This window comes from Marmota monax, unplaced genomic scaffold (assembly GCF_021218885.2).
Source record: "Marmota monax isolate L192 unplaced genomic scaffold, Marmota_monax_Labrador192_F-V1.1 WCK01_AAM20220418_F8-fsc00125, whole genome shotgun sequence".
NCBI classification, from domain to species: domain Eukaryota; kingdom Metazoa; phylum Chordata; class Mammalia; order Rodentia; family Sciuridae; genus Marmota; species Marmota monax.
In genome coordinates, this window is record NW_026695235.1 from 8,569,419 (window position 1) to 8,588,586 (window position 19,168).

The 19,168-nt window shown below is 46.0% G+C and overlaps 1 protein-coding gene and 1 long non-coding RNA gene across 4 annotated transcripts in view; one reads left to right on the forward strand and one right to left on the reverse strand.

Moving 5' to 3' along the window:
* The window catches only part of Brwd1 (bromodomain and WD repeat domain containing 1), a 117,005-nt gene extending 113,137 nt beyond the window's left edge, over positions 1–3,868 (reverse strand). The window contains exons 1-4 of one of the 3 annotated variants that reach the window (XM_046439201.2): positions 3,706–3,858; positions 3,573–3,631; positions 3,467–3,496; positions 3,293–3,352 (exon numbers count right to left, since the gene is read on the reverse strand). In XM_046439201.2, coding sequence (XP_046295157.1) covers positions 3,293–3,352; positions 3,467–3,496; positions 3,573–3,631; positions 3,706–3,754 — 198 coding nt within the window. In that variant the 5' untranslated portion in view covers positions 3,755–3,858. Of the gene's footprint in view, positions 1–3,292; positions 3,353–3,466; positions 3,497–3,572; positions 3,632–3,705 lie in introns of all 3 variants that reach the window. The other 2 variants (XM_046439200.2, XM_046439199.2) reach the window with 2 other exon arrangements.
* A 343-nt stretch (positions 3,869–4,211) lies between these two features.
* LOC131423963 (uncharacterized) lies at positions 4,212–17,394 on the forward strand. The gene is made up of 2 exons (XR_009226227.1): positions 4,212–11,483; positions 11,980–17,394. It is a non-coding gene; the product is annotated as an uncharacterized LOC131423963 (long non-coding RNA).
* The last annotated feature ends 1,774 nt before the right edge of the window (positions 17,395–19,168 follow it).

Genomic DNA, 19,168 nt, shown 5'->3' on the forward strand with positions numbered 1-19,168 from the left:
GAACATACAAAGCTCCTAGATAACTCTAACCAAAATTTCAGAACCATTGAGAAAATGGAATAACTTCAAGAAGAAACAATGACATATCCAGAATAAGACAAATATTTGTCTCTTCAGTAATAGCGTAGGAAAATGATGATTCACAATTTTATATAATCAATGCCATTTTTCCCCCTGTACTGGGGACTGAACCCAAGGGCACTTAATCATTGAGCCACATCCCTTTGTAATTTTTTGAGACAAGGTCTTCCTAAGTTGTTTAGGGCCTTGCTGAACTTCTAAAGTTTGCCTTGAACTTGTGATCCTTCTGTTTCAGGCTCCAGAGACACTGAGATTTCAGGAGTGCCTCACACCTGGCATGGACCTTAATTTGAACTAAACATAAAGACACTCAGTGAAGCCAGATGTGATGGAGCACATCTATAATCCCAGCAATTCAGGAGGCTGAGGAGGCCCTAAGAAACTTAGGGATACCCTGTCTGAAATAAAAAGGGCTGGGGATGTGGCTCAATAGTTAAGTGCCCCTGGGTTCCATCCACAGTTCAAAAAAGAAAGGATCCTTTTTTCATTGTGGTCCTAGAGATCCAATCCAGTGTCTTGTACTGTGCATGCTAAGTACATGCTCTACCACTGAATAGGCCTTTATAGAGATGCAGTCCAAACAATTTGCTTTAAAATACTCCAGCATATTAACCATTAAAATAAATGGCTATCTGAAGCCAGGCACAGTGGCACATGCCTGTTAATCCCACCTACCCAGAAAGCTTAGGCAGAAGGATTGAAAGCTTGAAGCTAGCCTGAGCTAGCAAGACCCTGGGTCAAAATTAAAATGTTTAAGGGGCTGGGGATGTAACTCAGTAACAGAATGCTTGCCTATCATGCTAAGGACCTGGGTTCAGTCCCCAGTACTGCAAAAAAAATAAACAAGAAAAAAAAATGAATGGCTATCTGGAATCTGCTTAAAAAGAACACGGTGAGGCAGAGATTAGCAGATGCAACATTTTTTGATTAATCACTAAGGCTGGATAAAGGGTACCTGGTGGTGGGTTTCTTATTTATTTGCTTATTTATTTTGTTACTAGCGACTGAACCTCAGGTGCGTCTTACCACCTAGTAACATCCCTACCTCTTTTAAGAAGTTTGCCCAGGCTGACCTCAAACTTTCAATCCTCCAGCCTCGGTCTCCTAAGTTACTGAAACTACAGGAATGTGCCACCATAGCCCACTATTCTATTTTTTTTTTATTTAATTAATACTTTATATTAAAAATGACTACCTCAAGTAGAAACCAAAGTAAACAGCAAATTGGCAACAAATTCAAATCTGTTAATGGTATATAGGGGATCATTACATTCTCATTTAGGTACATTTGAATTACTTAATTTTTAAAAAAAATATTAAAGAGCCAGGTGCAGTCATGCCTATAATCCCAGCAGCTTGGGAGGCTTGAGGCAGGAAGATGAGAGTTCCAAGACAGCCTCAGCAACTCAGCCAGGCTCTAAGCAACCCATCAAGACCCTGTCTAAACACAAAAAAGAGCTGGGGATATGGCTCTGTGGTTAAGTACCCCTGGGTTCAATCCCCAGTACCAAAAAAAAAAATAAAAATAAAAATATTAAAGAATGAAGACTTCTTATAGCCCCTGTGTTTTGGACTTCACAGCCTCCAGGACTGTGAGCCAAATAAACATGCATTATTTATTAAAAAAAAAAAAAAAAAAAGAATGAAGACTTCAGAGATCTACAACCTACACATTTTTTATAATTTTAATTTAAATTATATTAAATTTAATATATTTGATTAAAAAAAAAAAAGTACATAGGTATGCTGTCCACCACTTGGTGGGTGGGGGACAGAGATAAAAGAAGAGGATACCCTCTAATCAGTAAACCACCCAGATGAGATGAAATCTTCCAAAACCAGATAGATATTTTAAATAATTTTAAACAGAATTATATCAAGGAGGGTTTTAAGTTTTTTTTTTTTTTTTGGAAAAAAAAAAAAAACTTGTTTCTGTTTAAACTTAAACCTGTTTTTTAAAAGTAATTTTCCCAATAGTTACAGCACTATAATTATTTCACAAGTAATTTTCTTTCCAAAAGCATGATCCTAGTGTCATATCAACAATGCTTTTCTGCTTCACGGATAAAGCCATTTTACAAATTCCAACCCCCCAAAACATATATGTATAAAACATACATTTAACACTTACTGTTCATACATGCATATAACAAATCCCCTGGCTAATTCTTTTTACATTTTTTATTTTTTATCATTTATTTTTAGTTGTAATGGGACAATACTTTTATTTTTTATGTTTTGCTGAGGATGGAACTCAGTGCCCTGCGCGTGCTAGAGGAGGGCTCTACCGCTGAGCCACAACCCCAGTCCCCCCTTTTACTTTTAATACAAGAATGTTAAGATTTCACCACCTTCTGCTTAGAACCGTGATAGAAATTAAGACGTTTCTTTTTCCCCCATTATTTTCCTTACTCATGATACTGAACATGGCCTGGTAACCAAAAACATGTTTTACCCCAATATACAAATTTCCAAAAATATTTCCCAGGAAAATGTTCATTCCACCAAGGACAAAAAAATCCTTGCATTACTGTAACTGGAGAAAACCTAATTATAACTTAACAATAGAAAAAAAAATTTATAAAGTATAAATGTATTCACGTTAACAATGCTTGAAAAATAAAAAATTTACTAATTCTAAGCCTGTTTTTTATACACAGCGAGATCAACTATAAAATTAAGTAGATCAACTTCCTAAGGCATTCAAAAACTGTACTGTTCAGAACAGCAAAAGCATTGGAGTGAAATATTCACGCATCAGCAATACTTTTCTCACGTTGCAAAGAGGAAAAAAAAAAACCTTCAAGGAAACCTTTCGCCACCTTCGGAGACCAAGACTCTATTCCTAGGGAACAAGTGGTCGGAAGACCTGGGCGGGGCAGAGGAGCAGCGACCAATCAGAGCTCGCCTTACGCGCCGAGCCAAGGTAGCAGGCGATGAAAGCGCCCCACTGAGTGGCTGGCGGGCGCACGCCGCCCCCGAAGGCAGCCGCACCTGGAGGCTCGGCCCAGCCCCGAGCTCGCGGCACCCCCTCCACCGCCCCCGGAGGCCGCTTCCTGCCAAAACAAACCCCGCCGCCTCCAAAGCAAAACAAACCCTGGCCGGGGGCAGGCCCTCCGTCCCGGCCGCACGCCCAGCGCTCCGGTCGCGGAGAGCCGGGGCGAGGGCAGGGGCGGCGCAGAGGTCGCGGGCGGAAACGTCCGGTGCTCACCAATTCCTCGTAGCTCCTGTTGTGCTCGTTGCCCTCCCAGTCCAACCTCTTCGGCAACAGCTGGAAAGACACGAAACGCGCCCGCGTGACCACCGCTCCGGCGCGGGGCCGCGGGGGCGCGGGCGGGGCCCTCCCGGGGCCGGGGGCGGGACGCGCGGGTACGGCGGCACCGACCTGGTACTGCTCCAGCTCCTGCACCAGCACCTGCGGCAGAGACGCACCGTCAGTGGCGGGCCCGGCGCTCCGCCACCCCCCGCCCCCCGCGGCCGCCCGCGCTCACCTGGGCGGCTCTGCGGCACGGGCCGGCCGATAGGTACCGAGCGATGAGGAAGTACAGTTCTGCGGAGGGAAGACGGGAGTCGGTCAGGGCGGCGCGGGGCGCGGGGCCCGGGGGTCGCGGCGCCGCGTCTTACCCGACTCGATGAGCGGCACCGGACGTCGGGCGGGCGCGGGCTCCGCCATGGCCGGGCGCGGGGCGGGGAGCGAGCGGGCTTGCGAAGCGTGTAGGCCGCGCCGAGGCCTCACCGCGCCGGCGTCCCCTCTCCTCAGGCGCGCGCCGCCGCCGCCATGCCGTGCGCGCCGCCAGCGCCCGACGCCTCCGCGGGGGAGGAAGTAGCCCCGCCGCGGGGACGCAAAGTAGTCCCTCCGGAGGCTAAGCGACGCGAGCCTCGGGGCCGCGCCGAGGGAGCGCGCCTGCCTCTTATGACTTCCTGCGGCTGGGGGGCGCGGGCGGGGGCGGCAGGCAGGGGCCTGGACCGGGCCGGGCGGGGCGCGCGCGTGGCCCCGGATCCCTGCGCGGTGAGGCGGCACCGGCCTTTGTGCGGCGGCTGCGGCGGCGGCCCGGCTGCTGGAGGGCGGGAGCCGGGGGCGGAGGTCGGGCTGCGGGCGGACGGGCGTGGGCGGGGCGCGGGAGGGGCGGGGCTGCGCGGCAGACGCTGCCGCCCACTCTGCTGGTCGCCGCTCGGAAGGGACGAGTCACGGGCGGTCACCCGAGGCCAGCGTGTCTGCCCCCCGCCAGAGAGCCATCGCTCGAAGGACGCGAAGCTTTGCCCGACCGGGGTCCCCGAACGCTGTCCCTCTTGGCCGCAGCGCGTGGCAAACAGCTCCCAGTCTGCGTCACCACGAGCGGCGCTGCAGAAGGAAGAATCAATAAGACCCAGCCGCAGTCCCCCGCCTGCTGTCCCGCGGGGAGGTTAATAAGATGCAGCGCGCCGCGGAGGGTGTCCGCTTGGGGAGGCGGCCGGGTGGCGATGACTTAGCCGGATTCTCAAAGGACGGCTGGACGGGGGAAGGGCCGTGCAAGTAGCAGCCCGTTCCGAGGAGGAGGATCAGGAAACGGGATGGAGGATCATTTGTATCCTCTGGGAAAACACTGATAGGATTTGAGGTCCGAGAGGTGGACAAGGGCCAGGAAAGCCCTTAATTGTGCTGGGCTTCTGACCTACGTGGATTCTTGCCTTTAGCACGTTCAGTGTGCCCTTTTAGTCATTAGTACAGCAGTGAGTGTGAGTTACCATTCTGTTTCCTGCTCAGGGAGAGAACCTGCACAGTATAGGATCAGACCTGGATTCACCTGGACCGCTCCCTGGTTCCACCAGCTTTTAGTTGTGTGCCTTGAGCAAGACGCTGAATCTTTGGGTCTCAATTTTCCTCACCTGTAAACAGTAGCTAGTATTTTTGTTTACATCATAGGCCTGTGAGTTGATAGAGTTTCTAGCACATAGTAGGCACCATATTGGAGCTAACAACCCCATGCTGGGGATTGAACTCAGGCATAAGCTACCATTGCGTTATTTCCCCATCTCTTTTTTATTTTGAGACTGGTTCTCACTAAATTGCCCAGACAAGCCTGGAACTTTGATCCTCCTGCCTCAGCCTACTGAGTAACTGGGATTCCAGGCCAGTGCAACCATGCCCAGCTGACTTGTGTTATTAACATTAAGTAGCTGGAGTTCTTTTCTAACAATCCAAACATGTTCAGGGTGGTGCTTAATTAATGCAGCAAACACAATCAAATCATGGGTTAAAAAAGAAGAAAAACCACATTTTGCTATTACAAATATTTTTTAGCATATTAGGGAAAATGTGAGCAAATAACGACAAGGTTTGGGGCAAAGGTAGAAGGGACCTGTTCTTGCCTGAGCTAGAGGAAATGGGAAAGTTTGGGTCATCCAAACTACAATTTGTGGGAAAGGATTATAGGCATATGAACAACAACAGGACAAGACAAATAGCGTTTTAGTCGTCCCAGTGGCCCACGCCTGTAATCCCAGAGGCTGAAGCAGGGGGATTGTAAATTCAAAGTCAGCCTCAGCAATTTAGTGAGACCCTGTCTCTAAAATTTAAAAAAAAAAAAAAAAAAAAAAGGTGGGATGTGGCCACAAGCATCTGAATAGTGGTTATAAGGATAGGAAAAGATGGCAGTATTGAGGTGGAATGAAAAGAAAAGAGTCCTGGGCTTAGGAGTGCAGCTCAGTGTTAGCACACTTGCTTAGCATGCAAGAGGCCCTGGGTTCAGTCCCCTGTAGTGGGGGCATAATCGCAAAAGTCTAGAGTTTAGGGTTTGGTGGGTTAAAGTTGTGCCACCAACTGCAATGGGGCATTCAAGCTGTAGCTAAATTGTTAAGAAGTATAACTTCTTGGAAGAACTTGAAATTACAACTGTCCCTGTGGGACAGTGTGGTCTAATGCAACCTCCCAAAAAAATGTTACAGGAGTTTATATCCCAAATGCCTGTCGTTGTCTGGAGTGGGCAGCATTGTGTTAATGTGAGATCAGAAATGATGGCATGAATCTTTGCAAGAGCCCTGGTAGTCCTTTTACAGCTTAGTCTGACACCTGTCACAAATGCTCATCCAGGATTACACTCAAAGAGGCATAACCTCCCCATTCAACTCCCAAGTGTCAGAGACTCAGATAGGACTCATATAGGCCTACCAAGAAGAAGAAAGGGGAACACACTGTCCACCAGCAACTAGGTAATGGGTGCCTGCCGGAAGTGCCCTCCAAATAAGGCTGGACTCAGGTATGTAACTCGCATACATTTGAGTAGCAGCTGTCCTAAATGTGCATGCTAAAGTTTGTTTTTGAGTAAGTGGAAATAACTTGAAATTACATAGAGAACTAAATTATCAGAAATTTGGTTGGTAGGGACTGGGGGTATAGTTCAGTTGGTAGAGTACTTGCCTGGCATGCACAAGGCTGTGGGTTCAATCCCCAGCACCTCAAAAAAAGAAGAAAACCGGTTAGTAAACAAGGGTCAGAAAATCTTAACTGGTGATGTTAAGCTATAATATGGTCATCCCTCTCCACTATAGGGTTACATCTTAAAGGAAAAAACACTGTGATTAAGCTTTTGGCCAGCAATTCCTCTCCTAAATAAATTTATTTGTCCTGAAAGTAGCTCTTGGTTATCTACAGTGCTCACTTCAGTAGAAGCCCAGTGAGACTGAGAAAGGCCTGAGGGCACATAGCTAGTAAACAGCCCCCAGCTGAAGTCTGGGTATGACAGCCCTGCCTTAGAACACAAGCACTACAAAAGTCTTTCTCCCCTTGCTGTTTCACAAAGGAGGGAAACCAGACCTGGAAAGTAGGAGATTGACACAAGGTTGCACAGCCAGTACCTGGGAGAGCTGGAATTTGAAAATCCATGTGATAAGTACGCACATGAGCTCATGTATCACAAACAACTCTTAGTTCTGGTTCTTCTCATTTTAAGGATGAAGAAATTGAGGTTTAGAAAGTTTTTAGAAAGAATTTGCCTAAGAATGGAAAACTTAGCAACAACAACAACAAAAAAAAACAGGCCTTCCTCTTAGGACCCAAAGTTGAAGTGTGAAAAGCTTATGTGGGGGCTGGGGATGTGGCTCAAGCGGTAGCGCACTCGCCTGGCGTGTGTGCGGCCCGGGTTCGATCCTCAGCACCACATACAAAAAAAAGATGTGTCTGCCGAGAACTAAAAAAAATAAATATTTAAAAAAAAAAAAAAAGCTTATGTGGAAAATGATGCACAAACCAGTCTGGCTCCAAGGATGGTCAGAAATGAGGACTTAGGCAAAAATGTGGATTAGGGCAATTGTGAAAGACTGAAGAATGGGGTAATCCCAGCTACTCTGGAGGCTGAGGCAGGATCACAAGGTCAGGGCCAACCTGGGCAATTTAGCAAGAGCTACCATGTCTCTAAAAAGGGTAGGGTGTAGCTCAGTGGTAGAGCACTTGCCCAGCATGTGTGAGGGCCTGGGATCCAATGCCAGCACTGCAGAAAGGCAGAGATGAGCAAATCCACAAGCAGTGCAGACCTCACAAAGAAATTAGATAATTCAAAGTCTAGGCTGGGATGTAGCTCAGTGGCAAAGCATCTTCCTTGCATTCACAAAGCCCTGGGTTCAACCCCCAGTTCCAAAAAAGACCAAAGGAAAAAAAAAAAGAACCCCACCAAAGTCTAACGATGTGCTGATGTGGCCTTATGTTAGCTGAATTCAGGTTTATTCAGGAGGCACTGATGATTCTGCATCACATCAGCAGAGCTTCTAGAGACATGAAGTAGATGTGATGCTGAACCTACCTATGGAGCCTTTGTAGCACAAACAGGAGTCCGCACGTGGGGAGAAACGAGTGCACAGAAAACTCCGACCATTTCTTTCATTCAACAGAACTGAAGGCCTGCTCTGAGTTCCCCTGGGATAAGTCCCCTAGTTAACTTCCTGACAGGTTTACAGAGAACTGAGAAGGGACCATGAGGCCTCTGATCTCTGGCCTGGCCCCTTTGTCACTTGCAGATCTTGTCTCTAATTCCTGAGGCCCCTTTCCACCCGCTATGGGTGTCATCTTTCCCTCGGGATCTTTTCTCCCCTTTAAGTCTGTCCCAGCCAGCTGTCCCCTTACTGACTTGTCCCTGCCTCCCTCAGCAAATTGTTTCCACATTTATCTGCTCCCTCTCCAAATTCTGCCTCTCCCTGTCACTGGCGTCTGTCCCTGTTTGTTCCTGGCTTGCAGGCATCGGCCCATATCTGTCTCCAAGTCTTACCAGTTCTCACTTTGAAATTCTTCTCACAACACCAGGAGCACAGTGCGGTTGGAGACCATCTGGGGAATGTGGGGGCTGGGTCCAGAACTTCTGTGCTCAGATGGCAGAGTTCAGCAACCTCCGTGGCCCAGGAATAATCTTTAAAGTGAGGAGAACACTGACAGATAACATTTGTGGAATGTTTTCATGTCATGGACACTGCTAAGCCATCTGTGGTGCTCATGAGATGGCTAGAATACACAGGTTGTGAGCATTTCCAGAGGGTGCCTGTGAAGCTCTTTGATGCCTAACTCTCAACATGAAGCATTTATATGAAAATAATTTTTCCCATGCATTTCCACTTAGTTTAGGCCCTCAATCCTCAAAGCCAGTCCTGTCACTACTTTACGTGTGTGTGTCTGTGTGTGTTTACTGAAGATTAAACCCAGAGCACTTTACCATTGAGCCACATCCCCCCAGTCTTTTTACATTTTTAAATTTTTTTTTAAAGAGAGAGGTGAGAGAGAGAGAGACAGAGAATTTTTTATATTTATTTTTTAGTTTTTGGCGGACACAACATCTTTATATGTGGTGCTGAGGATCGAACCTGGGCTGCACGCATGCCAGGTGAGCGCGCTACCGCTTGAGCCACATCCCCAGCCCTATTTACATTTTTGATACAGCATCTATCTCTCTTAGTTGCTCAGGGCCTTACTAAATTGCTGAGACTGGTCTCGAACTTGTGATCCTCTGCTTCCGCCTCCCAAACTGCTGGGACTACAGCCATGCACCACCATGCCCAGCTCTTTGAAAATCTTAATGCTGTCTCCATTTTACACATGCAAGCCATCAATAATACTTCTGATGAGGCTACCTTCAAAATGTGTCTAAGGGGCTAGGGTGAAGCTGTAACTCATGGTAGAGCCCTTGCCTAGCAAGTGCAAGATCCTGAGTTCCATCCCCAACATTGCAAAGAAAAAAAGAGTGTGTGTGTGTGTCTGTGTCTAACTGCTTCTCACCACCCTGAGTACAACCTCCTACTGGTCACTCTGCTTCTACCTTTGTCCTGTTCCTATCTGTTCTCAAAAGGCAGCTGCAGGGAGCCTGTTGAAACCTAGGTCAGCTCAGTCCCTCCTCTCTCAAAATTCACCAATGGCTCCCAAGTGAGCCCAGGCCCCACAAAGAGCCCCATGATATGGCCTCTCACTCCCCAGACCCCTCTCCCACTTTTCTCCCTCTCATGCTATGCCCCAGGCACACTGGCTGTGAGGTTCCCCAGGCACATCTGGAATGCAGTTGCCTCGGGGACTTTGCACTTACTGCTCTTGCACAGGAATGCTCCGTCCCCTAGGAATCCCACGTGGTTCCGTCCCTCCCTGCTTCAAGTCTTGGCCCAAAGTTCACTTTTCAGCGAGATCTTTCCTACCTTCAATAAAACTAACCCTCCCTGTCACTCTGCATCCCCACTTCCCTTTTCTCCTTCCTGCTTTCTTTTCCTCCATAGCACCTTTGACCTCACCCACTGTAAAATTTGTTCACCTCTCACTTATTGCATATCCCCTCCCACTCTATGAAGGCAGGCCGGGGTTTGTGCCTGTTTTGCTCACCAGTACATCTCCAGAGCTGCTGTAAAGCCTGACATATAGTAGGCACATGATAGAAATGTACTGGATACTTAATGAAAATCACTCGTCTGGACAGTCCTCAAATGTGAGGTAGTCAGCTCTCAGCTTCACTCGCCAGCCTCCTGGCCACCAGAGTAGTGGTTAGATTCGAAGACAGCCCACAAAAACCTGAGCCCCCAATATACCTGGTGACCTTGCCCCACAGGAATCTCCATTGCTACCATGAAACCAGGGAGCATTTTCAGGAGCAGTAACAGAAGCTTCCTGGGAGAGAGGATTTCAGTGCTATGAGGACAGGCAGTCTGTCAGTGCATTTCCCAGGGACTGGGCCTGGCCTCCTGGCACACAACATTCCTGCCTCCTCCTGACAACCTTGCTTCACCTCCACTGCTAGCTGCCTCTTTCATAGGCTTCCAACCTCCCAGGCTCCATCACCCCAGTCTCTCCCCTAAGCAGACATAGTGCCCTCTGGTTTCCCCAGGGGCCACTGACCCTAAAGCTTAGGAGACAGGAATCTGGCCTTGTCTGCCCCAAAGGTGAGCCTTTGGAGTTGCAGTGAGGGGAGGGAGAATCCCAGCAAGTCTAAAGAGGGAAGAACAGAAGAGGGAAGGAAGAGCTAAGTGGAGAGGCTGGAGGGATCATCATGAATTGTTGCTAGAAGGCTTGTCTGTATGCTGGTGGTGACCACTGAATACTGTGGAACCTTTGAAGATGTTTATTTGAGTTTTGTTGTTGTTGTTTTTACCAGGGATTGAACCCAGGGGCACTGCTTAACCGCTGAGCCTCATCCCCAGCCCTTTAATTTTTATTTAGAGACAGGGACTTGCTGAGTTGCTTATGGCCTCACTAATTTGCTAAGGCTGACTTTGAACTTGTGATCCTGCTTGCCTTAGCCTCCCTAGACGCTGGGATGACAGGCATACACTAGGATAAGTCTCCCAGCTTATTTGAGCCTTTGATGATGTTTATTTGCAGGAATAACTCTCCACTTGGTACCTGGAGAAAGATTCCTGGTCCCTCTTTTTACTTACAGGGTACTTCTGGCCTAGAGCAGGGTAAATAAACCACAGTCTAACCCCAAATCACTTTAGTATTGAAGAACCAAACCTTCCAAAGATGTAAGATATGAATATTAGTATGAAATGAGGTTGAGATGATTTTTGACTGCAGAATCCAGAATCTCAAATATTGTCTTTAACTACCCACTTTGCAGCAAAGGTCTTCAATGGCAATACATGCATAGAAGATACTGGCTGCAGAAAGTTCTTCATCAACCTGAGCCTATTTCCTTGTGAGCTAGACTCCATGCGTAAACAATTATTTGTTCAGGTCATGCAGTCTCTGAAGACTGACCAAAACCACCCAGAAATGGCAACATCTCAACAGCTGGTATGTGCACCCCAGGCTTGAAAGCCCCATCTATGTCAAGGCTAGGACTTCTAGAGGCCTGGTTCTTGTGCCCCACATTTGTCTTTTCAGATGCATGAAAGCAAAACACTTGAGATGAACCTCTCCTCACAAAGCCCCACCTCTGCTCCGGAAGCACTAGACTTTGCATATGGTTAGATATGGGTTGGTTGGTTTTCAATAGATTTTCAAGACCGCAGAATCCAGCACATTGATCAGCCTATATATTCATATTAAACAAAGGAAATAAAAGAACAAAATTCATGCAATCAGAGGTAGCTGAGAATCATCAACAAATGGTTTTTTTCATTAACATTTTTGAGTAGGTTAATTTTTCCATACAACTTAATGATATAATTTCCTAATACAATCCTACAAGACAAGCTTTGCCAAAATCTAACCTCACGAAGGTTACACATTCCACAGAATTTAATTATAAAGCCTTTGCAAAGAACAGATTACTACAATAGAACATTTTGTTCTTTGCAGTAAATAAACAAATCAGAAACTCTGTTTCATGCTCAAAAAGAAATGAGTATACACAGACTTGCCCTGAATTACATCCTGGTCCCACAAGGCTCATGTTTTCTCATTAATATTTTCAGAATTTCAAAATACAAGTTTTTCAACATTCTTTTTTATCTCTCTAGCAAAGAGTAATGACCAGCCCACTACTTTGAGTTATCTACGATCTTACAATGTTTCAAGGATTCCAGTTGCATGGTTGTCTGAACAAAAGAGGGATGGATTGACAGGTAATTATGAATCTTCTCCAGCTGCCTAGAACACAGACAGCTACATAAGCAGGAGGCAGATAATCCACCCACTTGTTCCCAATCAAACCATTTTCCAGAGTCTCCTGAATTCTTTGCAAGACCCCCCAGGCTGTAGAATACACCACTCACTCAGGGGTAGTGATAACCAAGAGATGGGGACAAGGATAAAGGGAAGGTATCAAATGACAGGGATGATCCTGGAGCAGGACAGTATTACCCCCAGATGGGGATGGGGTGGGGTTGGCGGAGTTCTGGTTGTGTGCTGTTTCTTTTTTTGTTTTTTCTTTTTTAGTTGTAGTTGAACACAATATCTTTATTTTATTTATTTTACTTTTTTAAAATATTTTTTAGTTGTAGTTGGACACAATACCTCCATTTTATTTATTTATTTGTATGTGATGCTGAGAATCAAACCCAGCGCCTCACTTGTGCTAGGCGGGTGCTCTACCACTGAGCCACACCCCCAGCCCTGTTCTGTTTCTTAATCTGAGATGCATTCACCTGGCAGGTAGATCTCCTATAAAAGGACACCTGTGTTTGTCAATTTACACAGAAAGGGTATGCATCATTCTACCACTGTGCTTTTTCTGAGAAGCCCTTTGTCCCTTGAATGGCCTACCTCACAAAGCTTCTGCCTTCTTCCTCCCTTTCTGTCTTTGTTCTCCTCCACGCCTTTCCCTGTCTTCCCACCTCTCTTTGGTGCTGGGAATTAAACACAAGGTTTATACACTCTAAACAAGTGATCTACCACTGAGTTACAGCCCCAGCTGCTCTGCTGATTAGTAATCATCATACAATTTTTTTTTTCAATTTTGAATTTTAAAATAATTTTAAACTAAAAAAAAAAAAAGTCGATTCAAGAATAGCAGAAAGAGAGGGGCTGGGGATGTGGCTCAAGCCGTAACGTGCTCACCTGGCATGCGTGAGGCACTGGGTTCGATCCTTAGCACCACATAAAAATAAAATAAAGACATTGTGTCCACCTATAACTAAAAAATAAATATTAAAAAAGAACAGCAGAAAGAGGCCAGGTATGGTAGCCCATGTCCCTAATCTCACTGACTCAGGAGACTAAAGCAGGAGGATTGTAATTTTGAGGCCAGCTTTGGCAATTTGGCAAGCTAACCCTAACCCTCAATCTGTCTCAAAATAAAAGGTTTGGGGATGTAGCTCAGGGGTATAGCACTCTGGGTTTGATTCCCAGTATGGGGTTGGGCGGAACTAGCAGAAAGTACCCCATACCCCCAACTGTTAAAAACTCCACATGTAGTTTCAGCAGTGCTTGTGCTGAATACACTTGCATCATTTCTTCTGTGCTTCTACTGTAAAGAAGAGCTTTGGTTCTCCCCAATTTCCTTTTTGTTTGCTTGGGTGCCTGCTTTTCACTGAGTCAGGGTCCCTTAGGAACACTGCTGGGAAGTTCCTACAGTAGCTAACTAAGTGCATCCTCTGTGGTCCAGGAAGCGCACTTGGCAGCCCTGCATCCACTGCCTCTGTTCCCTAGGTGATGTGCACAGATGACACTCGCACTTGGTCCACTTTCTGTTACTGATAAAAGAATACAACAGACTGGGTTAAAAAAAAAGAAAGAAAAAAGATTGAACCCAGGGGTACTTTACCACTGAGCCACATCCCCAGCCCTTCTTTGTGTTTTATTTTGAGACAGGGTCTCAAAATAAGCCCTAAGTTGCTTAGGGCTTCAGTAAATTGTTGAGGCTCACCTGAAACTTGAATCATCCAGCCTCAGCCTCCCGAGTCAGAGTCACTGGGATTACAGGAGTGAGCCACTATTCCTGGACCAGGTAAAATATTTTTAAAACAGGTTTATTGGACTTAAGGTTCTGGAGTTCCAAAGTTGAGGAGACCCATCTGGCAAGGCCTTCTTAGTGATAGAGACTCTCCAGAGTCCCAAGGTGGCACAGGGCGTCATCTAGCAAAACAATAAGCTGCGTCTCTCTCCCTCTTCTAATAAAGCTGCTAATGCCATCCCGGGGCCTCTCCACTGACTTCTTCTAACCTTCTCTCTCAAAGGTCCCATCTCCAGATACCACAGGTGGATTAAATTTCAGCCCTCTTAATAACTCATTGCTGGGATTACAATTCAACAAGAAAGCTGGGAGGCTAGCCAGCTCCTCTGGAGGCTGGGCAAGGAGACTGGGGCCAGCCTTGGCAATTTAGCATGAACTTGTCTTAAATTAAAAAGGGCTGGGAAGTGGTTTAGTGGTAAGAATGCCCTGAGTTCAATCCCCAGTACTGGGTTGGGGTGGGGAACACCACCTCAAAATGAGGTTCTGGGGTGACAAACCATTTTCAGACTGCAGTAAGCCCCAAACTGGAATTTACCACATGCCCATCACAGGGAGATCAGTAGGAACGAAGGTGCACAGACACTTTCATGAGCAAAATAATTGAGCAAAAAAATGCTAGATCCAGAAGGGTGCATGCTGTGGCGCTCAAGGTTCAAGTGGTTCCTAGTGGTCTGCAGAGCTGGAAGCCAGGACATGAGCAACCTTCCCATGGGAGTGGAGCAAGGGTGTGTCAATAACATTCATGAAATAATATTATATTATCCAGTACTGGGGATTTGAACTAGGAGTTTTCTACTACCCACTTACATCCCCAGTCATAATAATTTTTTATTTTTTTTTGGGGGGGGGGGGTTTGGGGATTGAACTCAGGGGCACTCCACCACTGAGCCACACCCCGCCCGCCCTATTTTGTATTTTATTTAGAGACAGGGTCTCACTGAGTTGCTTAGTGCCTCACTTTTGCTGAGGCTAGCTTTGAACTCAAGATCCTCCTGCCTCAGCCTTCCAAGCCAGTAGGATTACAGGCATGGGCCACGGCACCTGGCCGTTTTTTATTTGTTATTTGTTCATTTTTATTTTGAGATAATGCTGAATTGCTGAAGCTGGCCTCAAACTTGTGCTCCTTCTGTCTCAGCCTCCTCAGTCACTGGAATTAAAGGCAGGCCCAGTTACTACTTGGCCTTTGAGACTGGGGGTGTCCTGCTGCAGGAGAAGCTAGTATCCTTTGTCAAAGAGCTAAATCACACCTAGCCAGGAAGTCAGACACCTCAGGAAATCTTGGAGAGGAAGAGGAACGAACGCAGGGAAGCTTCAGGCCAGCTGCTGGCCCAGGCCGATGTGAGCCACCTGACAAATGCGCCCTTGGTATCCACTAGTGCCAGGGCCTTGCCTTGGGATGCTGAACAGACAGCAGTCTGCTTCTTGCTTCTCTTCTGCCTTCCCAACGGTGCAGAAAGTGTGTAACCAGCTCACAAGTTGACACCTCGCAGATCCTCTACCTGGCTTATTAGCTAGGCACCTTCCTTCATCTCATTTGAAATGTGAATGACAATCACCTATGAAAGGACAGGAGAATTAAATGAAATAATGTGTTCTAGCCTAGAATATAACACTCTAATTTTGTTGAGTGAGTTGATTCCTTTACTAAATTAGATGATCAAGAATGTGCTTTTTGGGTGGACTGGAGCTGGGGCTGGGGCTCAGCGGTAGAGCGCTTGCCTAGCCTGTGCGAGGCCCTGGGTTCGATCCTCAGTGTCAGATCAGGTGAGGCAGGTAGCAACCAAAGGAGGCAGATTTAAAAAGACAGCTGAACGAGGCTTTATTTGAGACTCACTCCCAGGCGGAACTCAATCAGCCCAACAGAGTGGACAGGAGGAGGATCTGAGGAGAAACCACATGGGAACTTAACCGGACTGGACTTTTATGGGGCTCACAGCAGGAAGGGAAGGGCTTGGGACAGGAAAAGGTGTTCTTAGGGTCCCTTGTCCCATTGGAGTTGGTCAGGGGAGGTGGCTAACTCCAGGATTGGCCGGGGAGTCCTGCTGATTGACAGGCATTTCCGCAGGCACCTGATTGATGTTCCTTTCCCCATGGGCTGCTTTGTTTTAAGTTGCCACCAAGACGCCACCACCTACCTAACACTCTGCACCACATAAAAATAAATAAAAAAATAAAGGTATTGACAACTACAGCTAAAAAATAAATATTAAAAAAAAATGTGCTTTTTTGGGCTGTGGTTGTGGCTCAGTGGTAGAGCACTTGCCTGGCATGTGCAAGGCACTGGGTTCGATCTTCAGCACCACATAAAAATAAATAAATAAAATAATGCTATTGTGTCCAAAAAAAAGAATGTGCGTTTGGTTTGAACTCAACAAAGATCATTAGTCCTTTAAAATGTGAAAGGAAAGAGAGGAACCGGGAGAAATGAAAGATGGAGACCAGGCAGAGATACACAGGAGAGTTTATTTGTCAGAAATGACAAATAAAGGCACATCTCTCCCTAGATAAAGACAGGCAAGACCAGTTTGGGGTTAGGGACTTTTATGGGGCAGACTTAGGGATTAGAGCCGGGTAGGCCTTAATTCTGGCAGTTAAGGGTAGAGTTGTTAAGAGACAGTGGTGAGCCTTTCTCAGAAATGCCCTTGGGTGGGAAAGCAAAATTTTTCTTAAAATGGTGCCTGCCACTTAAGATGGCCATCCAGATGCTAAGCAAGGACTTTACAAAATGTTAAGAATAATTACATGAAAATCTAGGATCAAGTAATAAAATTATAAATCTTTTATCCATTTCTGTAGATCAAAAAGCTTGATGCTATAAGTTCCCATACTTAAATTTCATCTTCTCATAACTGCTTTTTAAAAAGCAGGTTATAGGGCCTGGGGATGTGGCTCAAGCGGTAGCGCGCTCGCCTGGCATGCGTGTGGCCCAGGTTCCATCCTAAGCACCACATACAAAGATGTTGTGTCCGCTGGTTGAGAAGTAAAAATAAATATTAAAAGAAGAAAAAATTCTCTTGGTTACACATCCACATTTAAAAAAAAAAAAAAAAGGTTACAAAGTAGAATTCAAAATGTGGTTCCATTTTTGTAAAAATTATTTTATACAAAATGGCCCCCTGATCAAACACCTGGGTTTCTCTCTGGGCTTTACCTGTGCTAGTGATATGTGCAAATTAGAAGAACACAGCAACTGTTTTATTTAATAAAAGAGGAGAGTGACAGTTCTTACCACCAGAATTTGGCATGAGTATCTACTGAGAAAATCTGAGTGACTGTTTAAAATAGAACTTGTCAGGTAGGCACTATGATGCAGGCCTGTAATCCTAATGACTTGGGAGGCTGAGGCAGGAGGACCGCAAGTTCCAGACCAGCCTCAGCAATTTAGTAAGGCACTAAGCAACTTAGATTCTCCCTCAAAATAAACAATAAAAAGTGTCCTGGGGGCTATTCCCAGTACCAAAAAAAAAAAAAAACCAACAAAGGAACCTGTCATGTGCTAACATGTGGTAAGTACACAACAAATGTTTACTTGTTGCCATTTTTTTAAGCAGTGAGTCAAAAACAACCTAGAAGTATGTACAGACATGGCTAGCCTGCTTGGTGGGAGGTCAGGTGGGTTATATTCTTTTGTGCTGTTCTGTGTCTTCAAAATTATCTACTATGTTGGTCAGTGCTCCGTCACTGAGAGAAAATCATTAACTGTAAAAGAGGAAAGGTTTCTTAGACTCATGGTTTTATTGTCCAAAGCTCGGTCCTTGTCCCCGATGCTAAATCAGTAACAAGGACACAGTTTTGAGAAAAAAGAGAAGTTTTATTGCTTTGCTAGCAAAGGAGAAGCACAGGGACTCTTGTCCAAGAGTCTGTGATTCTGCCTATCAGCAGGAGCAGGGTGGTTTTCAAGAAGTGACTCAAGGGCTACATTCCTCGTGTTGTGTTCTCTGTTGGAGTTGTAATCACTTGTTAATTTGGGAGATAAGTCACTTCTGAGATCTTCTGGTGCCATCCCTGAAGTCTGGATTACTACATTCCTATGGTGGGTGTGTGTTCAGGGACAGATAATTCTGTTTAGGGTGGGGAAGAAAGGTGACCGTCCCCCTTGAGATTAGGGAGGGGGGAGGTTAGGGAGGGAGAGAGGTTAGGGAGGGCAGGGGAGAGAGAAACACGTCCATTTTAAAAATCAGTTGCAGGAGCAGAGCAACACGGCTAAGTCAAAGGACCATTATTATTACATGCTCATATATGCTAGGCAGGCCTCATAGCCCAAGCTGCACCCTGGCCTAACAGGCTCATTCCTGACTCCATTCAAAGTCCTCATTCTACTCCTTTGTGGATGAACAAATATTTAATCACATCCTGTCTCTCTGTTCCCCAAACAAAATACTGGTCTCACCCCCTCTGTCCTTTGTTCTCTTCTTTCCATATTCTTGGCCCCCATACTCCTCCATTCCACAAGAGTGACAACCTCTGCCCTAACTCCTCTTTGGTAAATGACAAACGTTCTGAGCAGTTGTTTTGTGAAATCCAAATAAGATCAGCACAGGAACATGTTCTTCTAGCTTTTTAATATTTATTTATTTTTTAGAGAGAGAGAGAATTTTAATATTTTTTTTTCCGGCGGACACAACATCTTTGTTTGTATGTGGTGCTGAGGATCGAACCTGGGCCGCACGCACACCAGGCAAGCGCGCTACCGCTTGAGCCACATCCCCAGCCCCAAGCTCTGTCTTTTAAACGTCTGATTCCAGGGGCAAATATTTCTCCACAGCTACTCTGCAATCCAAATTTAGATACCTCAGCAAAAGAATCAACATTTTTGTAAATGCTTATTTCAAGATTCCAAATAAATGAAATGGCTATTTTAGCAAGAGCGAAGCACAGACTGACAGTGTCTTTGGGAGAGCTTTCCATGTGGCTTTGCTTTTCTCCTCCACTTAGAACTTACTTATTTACCCATTTATTTATTTTTCTGGTACTGGAAATTGAGCCCAGGGGCGCTCTACCACTTGACTACATCCCCAGCCCTTTTGTATTTTATTTTGAGACAAGGTCTTGCTGAATTGCTTAGGGCCTCACTAAGTTGCCTAGGCTGGCAGGTTGCGATCCTCCTGCCTCAGCCTCTGAGCCCCTGGGATTACAGGCATGCGCCAACATGTCCGGCTCAGCTGAAGTCATCTTGACAAACACATTCCAGCCATGTCATCACAATGGAGACAGAATATTTCAATCAGATCCTGAAAGTTCCCTGACGGGAACAG